General features: G+C 41.8%; 1 protein-coding gene across 6 annotated transcripts in view; it reads right to left on the reverse strand.

Moving 5' to 3' along the window:
• Window positions 1-5645: 5645 nt before the first annotated feature.
• LOC117254999 (nucleosome-remodeling factor subunit BPTF-like) overlaps window positions 5646-17712 on the reverse strand; it is a 53029-nt gene continuing 40962 nt past the window's right edge. For 5 of the 6 annotated variants that reach the window (XM_033623533.2, XM_033623529.2, XM_033623531.2 and 2 more), the window contains 6 exons: window positions 17242-17570; window positions 16350-16523; window positions 15090-15282; window positions 14336-14420; window positions 10259-10445; window positions 5646-6510 (listed from right to left, as the gene is read on the reverse strand). In XM_033623533.2, coding sequence (XP_033479424.2) covers window positions 6474-6510; window positions 10259-10445; window positions 14336-14420; window positions 15090-15282; window positions 16350-16523; window positions 17242-17570 — 1005 coding nt within the window. In that variant the 3' untranslated portion in view covers window positions 5646-6473. Of the gene's footprint in view, window positions 6511-7323; window positions 7515-10258; window positions 10446-14335; window positions 14421-15089; window positions 15283-16349; window positions 16524-17241; window positions 17571-17712 lie in introns of those variants that run through there. The other variant, XM_033623532.2, reaches the window with a different exon arrangement.

The raw sequence follows: 17712 nt of genomic DNA on the forward strand, positions 1-17712 counted from the left end.
GACGTCAAGGCAGGCAGGGCTAAGCCTCTTTTCTCCCCCTCTGTCCGTCTGTCAGCTCGGCCGCTCGGTTCCCAGGCTCGAGGAAGCCTCTATCTGGGATCAGCGCTGGAGGGAACAGATGCAGGCGGGCAGGAAACAGGAGCCTGCTCCACATCTTGGCTACTATCGCAGCGGGAGGACATTCCTCATCGCAGAGGATGTAAAGGAGGAGAAGGAGGAGGGAGGGAAAGCGGGGAGAGAGGAGAGGGAGGTGGGAACGTCTCTAAATTGCTTCCTGTGTGATAGCCCCCAAGCCACAAGGGGGGAGCAAGAGAAGGAGCCGATGGGTGGTGGATTTACACCACTTGGGGCTTGTGGCCATCTGCGGCGCTTGCAGCGTCCATGCGAGCCTCTGGATTCATTTAGCGGTTTGAGTGGGGAGTTAAGAGAGGGAGGTGAGAAAGAAGGGTGTGAGAGGAGTGTGAAAGGTCAACCTCGGAGGTGGCTTTTATGTGTCATGTCGTAATTTGATCACAGGAAGAGTTTGTATGAGTGTGTTGGGGGTCATGACCTTGTTGTTCAGCACTCACAAGCACACACACTTTTCTGTTAAAGCTTCAGATAATTGACATGGGGGTTGAACCTGATGTGCAGTGTTGGATTATCTCACTGAGGGACCCCAGGAGAAAAATGAGCTGTGGGTCCCCACAGAACCCCCTCCCCTCTCAGTTTTTGTATTTGTTAATGACTAGTGTGTTGATACTTTATTAGGCGCCAATTTATTCTAAAAAATACATGAATGTATGTGCATGTACATGTAAACAATAGGTCTTAAAGGGACAGTTCACTGCCAAATCAAAAATACTTATCAATCTAAATGGTTTTGGTGTGAGTTGCCGAGTGTTGGAGATATTGGAGATGTCTGCCTTGTCTCGAATATAATGGAACTAGATGGCACTTGGCTTGTGGTGCATTTGAAAAACCCAACAGCAATGTCTCTTCCCAGAAATCATGACCAATTACTCCACAGATAATCCACAGACCTTGTTGTGAGCAGTTTGATGAAGGAAGAATTTTGCCTCTACCGCACTACACCCACCAGCCGTTATCATTGTGCAGAGGGAAGCACGCATCTACCTATGAGAGGCTCGTGCTTGTGACATTGCAAGATATAAACATTAATGGCGTCCTTCCTAGCTGAGCTGCAATGTAAGCTAACTCAGTGGTGTTCGATCAGCTAACAGTAGAGAAGGCAGACATCTCTAAAGCCAATACCTCCAATGCTTGGCGACTCACACCAAAAAAATCTAGACTGATAGATAGCACTACAGGCAAGAAGAAAAATATGTATTTTAGATTTTTGGGTGAACTGTCCCTTTAAAACTACATTGAAACTCAGGAGCCTTGTGCATGCTTCTCCTTGGGCAGATAAGTCCATTTTGGGGCAGTTTTGGGCTTTTCTAAACAGTTTTAAACAGACAGTAGTAGAGTTTACAGGACGTTAGAAAAACAAAGATGCAAAAAAGTCACCAGCGGGACTTCAATAAGGCATGTTGCAGTTCATGATGGGGCTCTCAACTCCACCATGAACCACAGGGATGCCATGGATAGTATGTCATTTAAGTAAAGATATTTCCTGCCACTGCTATGCAGATGATACTCAATTCTATATCTGACTTACAAAAGCAGTGTACAGATTTTGGGGGCATTTATTGACAGAAATGGAATACAGTATGCATAATTATGTTTTTGGTTGTGAATATATAACTGAAACTAGGAACCATTGTGTTGTCATTAGCATAGAATGAGCCATTTATATCTACATAGGGAGCAGGTTGTCTTCCATGGAGCCTGCCAGTAGTCCAGGATGGACAAACCAACAACTGGTTCTAGAGAGGGCTTTTACATTTCTATGTTGCCTGAAGGCCTCTACAGCTTCTCTTACAGGCTTAGAAAGGCAGGGGTGAGGAAAGGGGTATTCTGCTGGTTGCCATCTGCAACCTCGCCACTAGATGCCACAAAATCCTACACACTGCTCCTTTAAGCCTGATCATTTTTCCATTTTACATACCTACCTAACTTCTTAAAAAAAATGGCAGATAATTTCTTAAACACGGACAAAACAGATGTCAGTTCTGCCACAGCCAGCCAGCCTCGTCTTGACAGTAATGAAAGGTCTCGGTTTTCTTTCCCCTGCTGTTAAATGTTCTGTGCAAAATCTGCATGGACCAGACCCTGACTCTTGACCAATATCTTGTGTGTGATTCACACTTGTTTTTTTCCCCAGTTGAGGCTCAGGCCCGTTGAGACTGAGATGATTATTCATGCGTTCATTTCACCTTCACCTTCCTTCACCTGCCTTAGCAAAACATCCCTGGGTCACTTTGAAATGGTCCAAACAGCTTTTCCCTACCTTTTGATGGGGTCCTCAATACGGTCTCATGAGACACTGAGCTTGATGTCTGTACACTGCTTCCCCATCAAATTCAGAAGTTCATATAAGATGTTTGTGATCACTTTTAGAGCTCTGTAGGGTCAGTCACCTGCAGACACCTTAAGATCCACTCTAACACTTGTCTTTTCATATATTTGTCACTTATTTCTGTTTGTTGTTTTAACTTTTCTTCAGTCTGTATTATATTTCTGTTGCTATACATAATTTTTTTATTGTAAAACACTTCATGATGTCAGCTCTTGAAAGTGTTCTAAAAGTAAATACATGGTAAAAAAGTGCACAAGTTGTATGATAGTACAATGCACACTGACAAACTTGGACAGGCCTGTATGATGAAGTTAGAAAAACCGCTCTGCAGCGTGTCTGTCATGAGCAGAGGCAATCAAAGAAAACACAACTCTTCTGAAATCTCGTGTCAAAAACATTACTTTTATTATCTAGGATGAAATGTCCTATCAAGTACAAAAGAGAATCTCTTCGGAGTTGCCACAATCAGTTAAAAACATAGAGTACTTTTTATCTGCAGTTACGTTTCCTCAACATTACTAAAAAAAACTGAGAACTTTTCATTGATATGAATAAATAATACAAGAAATGCAATGTCAATATAGAAGTTATGTTGAACTGGTTGGTTTCTTACAAAAAAAAAAAAAAAAGAAAAAAAAAAAAAGAAACTCTTTACAAGAGTTAACTGTGTCACTCTACCCCCATTCAAAACCTTTATGCTCACAATATGCAGCACTTTTAATATAAAGGGCAATTTCACCTAAAATGTAGAGTTCACTTCAATTAAAGAGAAAAAATAGACAGTTAAAATATACAGGCGGGCTTAGTTGCTGGTTCAAAGAGTGAAAAATAAAAGTTTCTACTGCTCTAAAAATCTTTCATCTCTACATATTTGGACAGCCATAATATACAATAGAGATTACAAACAGTGGATGAAACACATCATCATCAGATTACAAAGTGACGGACATTTGTGTGAAAGACACACAAACACAGTAAAGAAGACAGCAGCTACATTATCTCTCAACTCTGCAAACACCCACAAAAAAACTTAATGACTGAAACGGAAACATTTGCCTAAATTTAAAGAGTTTTTAACAACTTAAAGACAACTGTATCTCATGACTGCTCCCCTCCTACAAAACTGATAATCACCGATTACAAAAATGTGCCCAAATATGCTAAAAATGCAGCTATAAAATTTTCATACAAACCCCACGGTACAAAGACTCCCCAGTCCCCACTCAAAGTTTACTCCCAGACATGCTGCCGCAGACCGCAACATAACTGAGTTGATGCTGAGTGGAAAAGTCCATTATCCAATTACTTAACCATGCTTTGAGGGCGAGTTGAGAGACATATGTGAGCCAACCTGTCAACTTCAATGAAATATGTTGGAAGAAGTGGCTGATAGATAAGGGGAGAGAGACTTACAGACTCAGCCACTGACAGAAACAAGAGCTTGTGACGAGACAGTGCGTGTATGGAAGGTACAGTACATGTGGGTTAGTTAAGCCTCGTAAAAGTCTCACCTTCCCTGAAGGCCTAACAGTCTCGCTTTCTCCCTTCTTGCCCTTGACCCCGTTCAGAAAGGTCAAGTTTAAAAGGAGCACAGAGCTAGTTAACATTCTTCACTTGCATTTCAGAGGAACACTAAATGGTAAAAGGTCAGAGGAGGGGCAGGATGTGGTGGGTGAGATGGTCTGTCCTGGGTGTTTTCCTCTGGAAATTAACTCGACAGCCCTCAGACAAAATGAAGACCCCTTGAATTACTTGAGTGAATGCTGCCTTTAGGTGGTGATGTTAATCCTACAATGAACTTCAGAAATCTAGCTTCAAATACAAACAGAGCATCTCAGCATCAGGCTACTGTGACAGGGAATGTACAGTGAAATGTGCCGCAGAGTGGGTTTTATGAGGCTGCTTCATGCTTCGTGCAGGGCTACGCAACTGAGGATACAGTCAAAGTAACGGTGCAGTGAAGTGTGAAAGACGGATGGTGACACTGCGCCTGAGATCTGAAAACTGGTTTGCTTCAATGGGGCTGTTTTTATCTGGTGGGGGAACAAAGAGCAACGTTAGTTCCTGCAGACCCAAGAAAATGCTGTTGACTATGGAAGCCCATTTCTGCCAGTGTGATGCAAAACAAAAAAAGGTCCTGTAACTCACTGTAATGACTATCTTCAAAATCATGGGAAACTGTCTCATAATAACTCCTTTATCTCAAATAATAAGTTAACATATGTACAAACTTCCTCAAAATAATGACTTACCGTAAAACTTCAATTAGTAGCCTTGGCTATTATTTGCTTAAATCACTAAAATTAACAGGCCTATATTTGGGACAGACCTTTAATTCCTTTTTCACGAAACAGTTGCTCAGCAAAGATGGGAGATAGAATCAAATTGTTCATTTAAACCAATATGAATATTACTCTTATGGCACTCAAGGATTACAGCACCTGGCATACCGACACAACACCACTTTGTCCTGTGAAAACAATACTCACAAGTTGGATTAATTTTCATGAAATATTCTTTTGATTATTTTTGCTCCGATGACCCTTATGGACTAAGGGAATATAAATTACTTATAGGGTAATCAAGGAATGTAAACATAATCTGGGGTAGCCAACAACCCCCTGTCATACTTCTGAAGAACTTCTATAAAAAAAATTAAGTGCTTGGCAACCAGACCAGGCCTCTAATTGAGACAGGCCTTTATATGTCAAAATACGTAGCCACATTGGGCTAGTGAAAGGGACTAGGCCTTTAAATTAAGTTTTACTGTAGTATCTCAAAATAATTACAAACTTTCTCAAAATTAATGACTTCTGACAATAATAACAATTTTCAAAATGTGAGTAATATCTCAAAATAATGAATAACTAATAACTTACCTCAAAATATTAAGAAACAGTCTTAAAATAATGACTTAGTATCTCAATATAATGAGGTAATGTCTCAAAATAAGTTAGTATCTCAAAATGAGAAACTATCAAAAATAACGACTTCTGACAATGACAAACGTATCTCAAAATAATGACTTACTGTCTCACAATAATGAGAAACTTTTCCAAAAATAATGACAATAAGAAACTTGCTTAAAATGACTTAGTATCTCAAATTAATTAACTTTCTCAAAATAATTATAATAATGACTTACTTATCTTAAAGTAATGGGAAACATTCTCAAAATAATGACTTATCTCAAAGTGACTTAGCATCTCAAAATACCAAGAGACAATACAAAGTAATTTGTTTGATATCAGTCATTGTTTTGATGTAGTTAAATAACTTTCTTTATTAAAAATCACACTGCTGGAAATGGGCTTCCGTAGCTTTCAGGCATATAGCCGTTAAATATGAGATGAAACTGAAGGTACTGTACATGGGTGTGAAGCCTGCCGTTGGCCACATGTGAAGCATAAAGTGGGCATTTTCATTTTGACCTCATGAACATTTCCATGTTGGTCTCGGCTTTAAATGGGATGTTTGTGTCGTTAAAATGTGACAGGATGAAATGAAAGTTGCACCTCTGGGTGGAAAGATCAAAGCTGACACTTTGCTATATAGGATACACAAAAATAGTGATCAGTTACAGAAAGAACACAACTCTTTTACGAGTCCGCTGCTGCTGTGACAACCGGACTGACCACTGAAAATCCAACCAGCCAACTTATCAACTTTATTTGCGTGTCCCATCTGGACCTTTCCTCTCATGGATGGGATGCACTGGTAGGAACGGCTGGTTGGGATGAAGCAGGCTGCCAGGCAGGGTCCGCGGCTGCCCTGTCTCCTGGTCTGAAGGTAGGACTTCTCTGCCTTTACGTCCCAGTGACACTTTGGATGAAAAGGGGCTTTTCTCTCCGTGTTGGAGGTTGGGCGCTTTGACACCAGTGCGAGCTGATTTTCAGCTGGGAGCATGCTCTCCTTCAGAGAGGGCTCAGGTTCAGATGCAGCCTGACTTGGACCACGGGGCTTAATCATTCACAAGGCTTGTCTTTTTGACACTTGGATTTTTAGGAGGGAGCTAAGAGGCTGCTGACTGTAGTTTGTTGTTATGAGACCTACAGAGACGGGCAAAGAGAGGAGGAAGAAAACAGTTGGAAAACTTCTTGTTGTTTCCTTTTTTATTAAAAGCTTTACAATATGACAAAAATATGCACTAGGGGAAATACAAAAAAAACAAAAACAGAACAAAAACATGAATTGGATGCCAGTGGGTCAGACACTTTGACGCAGACCAAGCAGCCATGTTGGTGAAACATTATCAAAGTGTGTGATGTGATGTCGGCCCAACAGTGTATGTACAAGGACTTTTTATTTTAAACTGGAGACTGTCAAGCTTGCCATATTTATAACAGGAAAGCTAAGCTACATTTATCTCCAATCTATCTTTACAGATCCTACCATTATTTCCTTTAGAACATAAAAATAGTCCTTCACAAGAAGATATAATATTCACATAAAATAACATTATACATGGGTACAGCGGATAAAAAGAAACTAATAAATGTTGCATGCCTTTTTAAAAATTCTCCACTAACAAATGAGGTAAAAATGTTCTGCTGCAGCATGTTATGACCAGTATGATAAACAGTTGTCAAATTAAAAGATAAGTTATCTGTGTGTGTGTGTGTGTGTGTGTGTGTGTGTGTGTGTGTGAGGAGCTGAAGTCAGATTTTACAATCAAAATCAATAGCTTTTTGTTTTATTCAAAACTAAATCTCAAGAAAGAGAACGACAAACCTCATATTTTGTCTTATATCCAACTCAAACATAAACAAAATATCAGTTATCTGTTGCAACAAGTGTAAGAAAATACATTTTCCCTTGGATGCTTTGTGTTACCAACATGGCTGCCATTATGACAGTAGAAACTTTTTTTTCTTTCCTTTGCCTCTAAAATAAAAAAAAGGATCACACCTACAGTGTGGCTTAATATATGCACTTTCTTACAAAGTTTTTAACGCTGTTTTAAACAAGTAAAAACAGCAACGTCCAGGATAGCAAATTATGTTTTTGTTTGTTTTAAGAGTGACCCCGGCACCCAGGAGTTTGACATCACAATCTGCAAGAGAAAGAGAGAGAGAGAGGGAATGGATGGTGTAAATACACGCGGGTGAAGCACATCACCATTTTAGGCACATAGCTGGATGCAGACCACAAGACTCTATGAACTAATTAAACTCAGAGCTGAAATGCTGATGGAAACATTATTTATGTAGAGATGACACGAGCCTAAGATCTCACCACCTCCAGTTAATGATCTGTATGTGACATTCAGAGTGTTAATATAGCAGCAAACCTCAGTCTGCTATGTACAGATAAAGTGGAGTAATGGCGTCCTGAGCAGAGGATGAAGTGTCGCTCCCCCTGTGTGTTGTTGTGGTAAGACGGTTGGGCTGCACGGTTATGGCCAAAGTGATTATCACGGTTATTTTGATCAATATTGAGATCATGATTTTTCATTGTTTTTAGGGACAAAATATTTTTATTGCACTTTTACACACACATTTAAATAAACAGAGCACTGCTTTCACTTCTATTTTGCGCTACATTCTTGCTAATGTACAAATCTTTGCATCAAAATAAGACGAGTGTACCAAATGCAGCGCAATGCTGGTATATGACAGCAAAAAGACGGGGACCTTGACACTTAAGAGGCACATGGCGAAGGCTTGCCATGGAAAGAAAGACGAGAGTCAGCCTTCAATGTCCACGTTCGTATCCTATCGTAAAATGTCGGGTTTAAACCGGGCTCGGGCTCATAATTACAGTTAAAGGGACGGGCCGGGCCGGGCCGGGCCGGGCCCGGACAGAACATGCACGGGCTCGGGTGGGGTCGGGCTGGATTTCTTGGGCCCGATCTAAGCCTTACTTCGCAGGAGTGTAGCACCACTCTCCCGTTACCCCCTGGTTAATAACGTTAGCTCTGTAAGCACTGTTGCTGTTGATAGCGCTGCTTATGGAGTTAGCACTGTTAGCTGCTAGCAGCCAGCTCAGCCACCTCCATGTTGTGAACCATGTGCAGACAGTCTCACCCTTGACTGTGAATTATAGATATACTCTGAATGTTGCATACAGCTCCTTTAAACACACTATTAAATGTTCAGCTTGGTAAATCAACAAATTGCAATACAGCAAAGGCAAATAAACTACTAGCATTGTATGTACATATAAATCAACTTGTGGCTATAAGCTTGCAGTGTGCATCCACCTACAGCAATCACATCATGCAGCGAGGGCAATGCAGTGAGGTGAGTTCAGAGGCACAACATCATAGTGGAGTTATTAAGGCTTATTGACTGCTTCCTTACTACAGTGTAGGCAGGAACAGCAGTAATAGCATTAAGGCCATAATAAAAAGAGTAAAACATCGCTTTAACTGGATTTGGAAAATACTCAGATGAACAAAACAGCCCAGATCTGGCATAATCAAGCCCTAATTTCTTGTACTTTCCAGCCTATGTGGCACAAATCGATTGTAAAGTTTTTTGCCATTTCACCAAATTGCTTATGTTGAGCTTTTTTAGTTTCAACTTACTATTCCTTAACATATGTTTTAGGAGCTCAATCTGAACTCCATTAAAACAACACAGCAGAAAAATACGCCTTCATTACATGATGAAAGCTGAAGCAGAAATGTTGTTGTGGGTGGAAAATTAGCTGACTGAAGGCTGAATGAAGATACAACCAACATGAAACTGTACAGGATCAAGGGTGTGAGTGAAAGCTCATACAGTCTGCAGGGAAAAAAAGAGTAGGGAGGGTAGGAAAAGGCATGCGTCCCATGCAGAGCCATGGTTTGCTTTTCTTTCAATGTGAATTGTGTTGGTGTTTTATGCCGATTTGTTCTCTATGGGGACAGAAGAAGTCTGCATGTTGTACGAGCATTCAGTCATGACCCCAAAACAACAGTAACAAAAATATGACTTAAATGTTTAGAGGAAGCACAAGATGGTAACCCAGGAAATCAAAGAGAAGAAGGAGTTAATGATCCCCACAAGCATCTGATGTGAGAGGTTAGATTTTACTGCTCTCATTGGAGAAAGTGTATCTACCCAACCTCCAAGGAGGTCAGAGGTCGACATCAGCTACACAGCTGGAACTGCTGATGACTTGTTCAGACTGACGGCCCAGATCTGGTTTTCTGGCTTGTCCAGATTGTATACAGGTTTATTTTACAAAGTGTGGACAGCAAAAAAAACAAAAACACTGACCATATTTAGAGGTGGTTTGAAATGTGGTATCAGTTGGATTTCTACAGATGTGTCTCAGTCAAGATGCTGTGGCAGCTCAAACTGGGTTTCAAAGTGTCACTCGCAACCAGCTAGTGCTCTGCAGATGGCACCACAGCTCTCACTGTACAGTGAAGCCCGCCATGACTGCAGCAAGGGACATCGTAATGTGTACTGGCCTGCTCTGTCACTGAGTGTGTCTGGTGTGACAGAGGAGCGCCGTACTGTGATTGTTTGGAGAAAGAAATAAGGGACCTCCATTTTTCATGCCTCTCTGTTAGGAAGCAACGTCACTAAGGTAGCTAAGTAGTTGCCGATGCCTACATCGTTACCACAGCAACCCATGCAGATATGTTAGTGATGTCTGGAGTCTCGACACACATATGTGATCTGATCACTTGCAAATAACAGCGCCGACAGTCTGTCAGATTTGAGAAACCAATGTGAAATGTCTGCAGTATGAACGTAACATTGGTCTCTTTCTCTTCCACTGCCGTCCTTTCCCCAAAGTCACCTGCTGCCATTTTTGTGTTTCCCCGATCAATGCTGACCATCATCATCATCCCCATCTTACCTGCTGGCTTTGAACCCTTTCAGTTTCTGGACAAAGAAGGTCTCCAGAACTTCGGCACACTGGTAGAAGGGCGAGTCACTGGGGTTGTAGTAGCGGCAGTTGTCGAAGATTTTGGTCATGTCCGCTACGAACTCTGTCAGCTTGATGTACTCGCGCTTCTGTATCCTCTCCTCCATGGTGGAAAGGTCTAAGAAAAGGGGATTAAAGAAATATATTTGGTTAACGATTGTATGTACAGTATGTAACAGAAATGACTAGAAAAACATGGCCATTTAATCGTGAACTCTTGCCAGGGACAAACATCACATAAGCGGAAGCAGCAGATAAATATCTGGCTCCTCTAATCGACTTTGTTCCACAAATCAGCATGCCTGCTTCAAAGTAATTGCAGCTTATGTGGCATGTGTTTGACAGACATTCAAATATGTTTCCTGGGAGCACAGTTCATCACTTTATATGTGACAGCAAAAATCCAAAACCTCTGCCAGCTTTAACCTCGATCTTCTCAGCCTTCCAGATCAGTTACTGAGATCTGACCGATTTGTCATTCCTGAGGAGAGCGTCATTATCCGAGTGTCAAAGGAGTGCTTCCAAGTCGAGGTCTCCCATAAAAAGGAGCTTTCAGTGTTACTAACCTGGTTAAGTTAGAAACTGAAAAAAAAAAAAAAATAAATAAATAAATAAATAAAAAAAAAAAGAGTTAGCAAGGAAGCTAACAACCGAGGCTTCATATAATCTGCTGCTGCCGGTGGTTTGCTCTGCACGGCGTCCCCGAGGCTGCGTTTTAAACAAACATATCCGACTCTTAACCTCCTTAACCCCCACCCAGCTGGCCAGGGGCTTACAAACCTCATGGTCAATATCAAAGACCTCCTTCTTCTCTGTCATCAGATTTCATCTCAAAACCCTCCAAAAACTACCAACGGCTGCAGCTACACCAGCCAAATACTCCCTTTTTTTTTGAAAACCAACAAGGTCTTTTTCTTGCGGTGGAAGGGAGAGGGAGGACTAGAGTTTCCAGGACCAGGCCAACAGGAGCTGAGTGTGGGGCTGGTCCCTTTCCACGGGGAGCCCGGCAGACCCGGAGCAGCTCATTAACGGTTTGTTTGTGTGGAAGTTCAAAAAGGCCCTGCTGACGTAAGTCCCCATTTACATGGCCAGTTTGATCTGAGTTGGAGGGCTTCCTCCCGGCTGGCCTCCTGGTGGCTTGCTGCACAGTTTAAGATATAGAGAGCGGCTGTTGCTTCCAGTAACCTAAAGCAATTATGAAAAGAAAACAGCACTACTGAGGCAATTTGATCTTCCGAATAGGGATTGCTCACAATCCCAGTCTTGGTGATGTGCTGATTCACGAGTCATGGTCTTTATTTTTTCCTGCATAACAGAGCCACAAAGTGCAACAGTAAGAGCATGTCGACATTAGTAAAACCAGTCCACAAAAGATGTGATGTTTTCAGTCTTTAAGAGTTCTGATTTCAGAAAATATAGCACGGATCACTGCTTTTCTTTAATATTACCTTTAATGTTTTGTTTTGGGTCCTTCAATTATTTTGTATGAAATTTTCTGGGGATGCAACATTAATGACTGCTTTCATTATCAAATAATCCATTAAGCCATTTATCATGTCTGTAAAATGTCAGAAATCAGGGAAAATAGCCCAAGGTGACTTTGTCAAGTTGCTCATTTTGCTCAATAGACTGTCCAAAAAAAGAAAACAACAACAACAACAACAATGATATAAAGAAGAAAAGAGTGACAAATTCCTCTTCACACCAGGATAGTCCGGGGAACTCGGACCGATTGGGCTGGGAATGCCAAAAAATTTCACACCTTCATTCATCCATTGTGGGTAGCCATAAGCAACTGCGATATACAGTCCTCTGACCATACATCAATACGCACAGCACCTCCTCACTACTCTACGCCTGCCCACGAGACATTTTCCAACTTTTTCTATCTTTCTTTTTTTTTTTTTTAACCTCTGCTTCTTCCATTTCACTGTTTGGCTTTGTTTTTTTCTAACCAAAATGCACTGCGCTCTACGTCACTTCCTCTCTTTGGTTCGCTGGATAGTCCGTTTGCATTTCCCACTGTAAACGAACCGCACCAGAGTTCACTTGAAAGTGAACCAAGACCCCCAGTTTTCAAGCGGACTAGGGTTCACTCGTTTGGTCCGCACCAGAGTTCGAATGAGCATTCACACCACTCCAAATAAACCGAATTATCCGTGGAAGCGGACCAGGGTTTGTTTAAAGCAGACCAAATAGCACCAGTGTGAATGTGTCCTCACATTCATACAGTTAACTAGGGATGCACCGAAATGAAAATTTGTGGCCGAAGCCGAAGCCGAATATTATTAAACGCTTGGCCGAATACCGAATATCGTTGTTTAGTTTTTCATTAGTTTTTGCAGATGAACCCCCTCCAGATTAGTGTTGTCACGGTACCAAAATTGGGACCCACTGTGCCATACCAATGAAAATATCATGGTTCTGAGTAGTATCACGATACCACAGCAAAAATGAGGCAGATGTGCCTTTTGTCATTTATAAAAAGATAAATCATTTTTCTATAATACATCAATGATATTTCAATGGAATAAATTACTTATTGACTTATTCATACTTCAAAAACAGCATCAATAAGTGATTAACATAGGGGGGATCAAAATAAAATAAATAAATAAAATAAGAATCAACCAGCCACCCTCCTCCCCTGACAGTCCCTTCATAAGTAATGAACAGTCCCTAAAGTGCGGTGAGGTTTGTGGGCCGTTACTGCCAGAAAGAGTAATGTGAACGGCTCGTTTCTCCTCTGACACGTCACATACCTGTGTTCGGCTGGCTCGGCTGTTCAGGTACTTCTGGGCAGTCATGACACCAAGAAGAGGATATTATTGGAACCGACTTCTCCGTCGCCGGTAACGTTAAGCCGATGGCCGCCGTATTTGACAGGAATACATACTGTCTGTGTCTGTGACCCCTGTTCATCCCACAATCGGTGGGATTCGCCTTTTGTTTCTGCTGCTGGTTGAAATCTGTAGGCTGCTCGCACAGCGTGCTGAATGATTTAAGCCTATTTTGCTCGCTCAAAATTATTTTTAGTCGCAAATGCGAGTGCCGTGACGGGCGGATCGCCACACTACCGACATTTTACTCCGCCTGTCACGGCAAGCTGTTTGATTGTGTTATCAAAACACGCCGCTATTATTCGGCCTTGCTTTTAACTTATTCCACCGAATACCGAATGTGTGTTTTTTTGCAATATTCGGCGCATCCCTACAGTTAATATTTGGTATTTTACCTTGATAAATGACTTAAGCAGTAATTTGATTATCAGAATCCTTGACAGATCATTTTTTTGCACTGAAATGTCATTGAAATAGATGCCAAGGGCCGAAGCAGCTTGACTCGCTAACAACTGTTGTGCTGCTTTGCCATTTAATGTCTCACAGCATTGTTTCTGAGGGTTTCTTCCACAAATACTAACTAAAAAAAAAAGGACTTTGAACTGAAGTAAATAACGTAGAACACGTAACATTTGTATGATACTTCAGATTTGTATAGAATTTCTAGATTTTTTTCTCATTGATATGCACTTTGGCTGACAAGGGCAAACGAGCTACAACGACCAAAAACATTTCCATTTCCAGCATGTTTCAGTTGTTGTATTTGTTTTGGACTTTTGTATGTGTTTGTGATTAAGCATCATTTGTTAAGCTGCAGCCTGTCTCTTCTCATGGGAGTTTTTGTGCTGTTTGCCTGCGTCAGCCAACGTACAAAAGGCTATCAAAAGGAAACAGTGGAGAAAAAAAGTGAGCAAGTCAGTTATAATACTCAGAAAAAAAGAGGGGAAAAGTGAGAACATTTAATATGCTCAATATGTGCACACATAAAAGCTCTCACTGGCATAAAGAACACAGAAAAGGCTCGGCTCCAGAGTACGATCGACCCAAACAGGACTGGAGGCTAATTCCTTGCGTACAGCAGTTGGAAAACATTCAATCACAAACCTTGTTGTCAGTGTTGTGTGTGTGTGTGTGTGTGTGTGTGCTTTTACACTTTTCCTCCACTCACCCATTGGTTCCTTAATAACCCTGTAGTAATCTGGGGCGTCGTTTGTGTCCACTGGCTCCAGGAACGGCCATGCCATTTTATGTGCCTGCGGAGGAGGGAGGGGCCGAGAGGGAGAGATAAAGAGAAAGACAAGACACTTGAGAAAGCTGAAACCGATGAAGAAAAACAAACAGCACCATGAAAATGACACTGGAAGCAGGTGGGTCAACACAGATGTTCCCTCTTACTTTCTTCCACATTTCCATCTCTCTCACACATACACAGACTGCTGGAAAGAGGGAAAGGAGAGAGGAGGCAAGAGGAGAAAACAAAGGGAAACTAGAAAAAAATGCAGAGGCCGGGCAGCTGTCCAAGTAGCACTCTGGGGAGATGAACCCATCAGATAAGACCGACACAGAGGACTTTTGTTTGCTGCTCTTACACTGTAGTGGGGCGATGAGGAGCTGTGTCACTGTTCGCTATATCACTTATAATAAAACTACCACTACAGTGCTGCTGCTGCGTCAGCTACTGCTTAAAGTGTCCAACTACCTGCAGAGTAAATGTGCAGTGATGGCGTAGAGAGTAAACCTCCCCAAAATTCAGATTACCCACTGTTTTGGTCAGCATTGTATTATAAAAACGTAACATAACCAGGGACACCAGGTAAATGAAATGACCTTAACTAGCTTGACTGTGGTACAAATATTTTAATCACTGCTGTTAACCGTACACTGTCAGCACACGTGTTTGTGCAGCTACAAAAAACGCTCACCTGTAACGAACGCAGGATTCTCCGCAGGCCCTCATAGTCCTTGTCAGTAAGCGGCGTGAAGACCGTCATGGCGTCCTCCGTCGACTGACACTGTGGGCACACGTACTCGTCGATGTGGTTGGCCTCGCTCTGCAGAATGCCCACACAGCGACCGTGGTACCAGTTCTGACACCGGTCACAGCCGATGTAGAACCTGGGAAGATGGAAAGTAGTTTAACTTGTGATGTAGGGTACTCTACATTTCAAAGTGCTTTATAAATAAATAAATTGTTGTTAACAATCAAGAAAAAGAGACGATGGTTCGACAGGTGGGTTAATGTACAGGAGCTGTAGTTATCTCAGACAAACACAGGACACTTTCTTCTGCTTCTTCGGCACCTTGACTGTACGCCATCTAAAGTTTGTATCTGGTCAAACAATATCTATGCTTTTGATTCATGTCTGAGCCCCATTTTAACTAGGGATAGACCGATATGGATTTTTTAGGGCCGATGCCGATACCGATTTTTTTCCATCACCCTTAGCCGATGACCAATTATGGACTGCCGATTTTCTTGAGCCGATATTTGGGGCCGATACTGCTTTTGCTCCCTCAATTTACATATAAAAAAAAAATGACACAATGATAACAAATATTACAGGTCTCAAGTTTAAAATAAGAAACATTTATTGAACAGTAAAAAATACTAAAACAAGATGGAAAGTTGAGGTAGAACAGGTAGAATATTATTATTATTATTATTATTATTATTATTATTATACATTCAAATAAAAAAAGAGTTCAGTGCTCTTAAATCTTCCAGTAATGTCTTTATAAAATAAACAAATATTTAAGCTGAAGCATAAATAAAACAACAACTACTGTACACAGTAGGATTCGCTGCATGTGCGCTGCAGGGTCTTCCGGCAACACAGAGCTGCCCGTGGATGCCTGTCTGTAAATCATGCCAGGGAAAAATAAATCTGCGAACCCACGCGCATATCGGCCGATGCCGATACAAGTAAAAAACTCAAATATCGGCCTGATATATCGGCCGGCCGATGTATCGGTCTATCCTTAATTTTAACTTCACATTTCACTGCTCCATTGCATCCCTGTGTGCACCACAATGCTCAGAAAGCTCACACTGCGTCAGCTTGCTTAGCTAAATAACACAGTAACAGAACCAAAAATGATTTGCAGCGTGTTGCTGTATCGCCTCTCATGTGAACACAGCATAAGGCACACAAACACAAACACATGCTCATGCAGCTCCTTACTGGGACTCGTCGTACGGCGTCTGACAGATGCAGTACAGCTCCTCTGTGCTGCCTTCCTGACCTCGTTTACACTCCACACAGATGTAGTCGTCCATCTTCTTGGCCTCCTTCTCCGTGATGCCCACACAGTCTCCGTGATACCAGTTGGTGCACAGGTCGCAGCCAATGTAAAACCTTCGGAGAGAAAAAGGATACAAAAGGTGTTGTCACTATGTCTAACTGCAGGAGACACCGACTAGTGTACAGTTTGTCAATAAATATAACAAACTTTATTCTGGTTTTTAAAACATTAGTTTTAAATTAGGTTGTCATGCAATAGATTACACTCGTTTTTATGTTTATGTTTCCACTACATTTGTACTTTTCTTTGTGTGATGTGTGAAGTGAAGTTAAAAAAAGGAACAGACTGACAGAAAGGCAAGATGCAGGAATAAACTGTGTTTTTTTGGGGGTGTTTGTCCTCTGCTACGTGACCGCATTGATGCAATTAGCAAATAGTTTTCACTTTTTTTTCCTGTTTTTACTAGTCAGGAAGTGGCTGCATAGGTGACGTTTAAACATCAACTTTGAACGGAATTCCATCCCTCATCCTAATATTGATTCTACACCCAGTGCTTGCTTACAGGCTGAATGAATGTGCTACACTTGCTGCAATCTGGAGGCTTGTGTTTGACAGTAAATTCTACCCTTATAGTTTCTGGGCCACTGCAAAATACAACTTTAGAAGCTGGGACTTTCTGGTAGGCAGGGACCAAAACTTGGGGCCATTACATTTCTCGTTACTGAGGAATTCTCTATTTAAGTCAGTTTTTTATTGGCTTACTACTACCACACCTACCATCTGGGTCAATAGTATATTAATTAGAGAGTACTCCAGAGAGCATCATCATACTTGGTCTCGTCGTAGGGCGTCTTGCAGATGCAGTAGAGCTTGGTATCCTTTTTGCTCTCCTTGGTGCTTGTTGTCGAGATCATCTTCTTTTTCTTGGACTTGGCTGACGTCGCCATCTCCCTCTCCTCTTCCCGTTTCCTTTTGTGTGTGGAGGTGACGTTCATGGTGAGGTGGTGCTGAGAGGTGACGCCATGCGTGTGTGCCAGAGTATGCTGTTGCTGGTTGTGGGCAGCAGCGGCGGCGGCTGCAGCCTGGGCAGCCTGTTGGGCTGCAGCCTGAGCTCTCTCTTTCTCCCTTCGCATCCGCAACAGGTCCCTCTTTAGTTCCTCCTTGGAGTGTCAGGACAGGACAGATGGGGTTAAAAAGGGGTGGAGTGCATGTTTAAAATTCAGATTCTGTCATTTATGATTAATAACGTTTCAAAGGAGCACGCTGAGTGTGTGAAGCTTTATGCATTCTTCTCCTTACTGT

Source organism: Epinephelus lanceolatus, chromosome 3 (assembly GCF_041903045.1).
Source record: "Epinephelus lanceolatus isolate andai-2023 chromosome 3, ASM4190304v1, whole genome shotgun sequence".
Classification (NCBI taxonomy): domain Eukaryota; kingdom Metazoa; phylum Chordata; class Actinopteri; order Perciformes; family Serranidae; genus Epinephelus; species Epinephelus lanceolatus.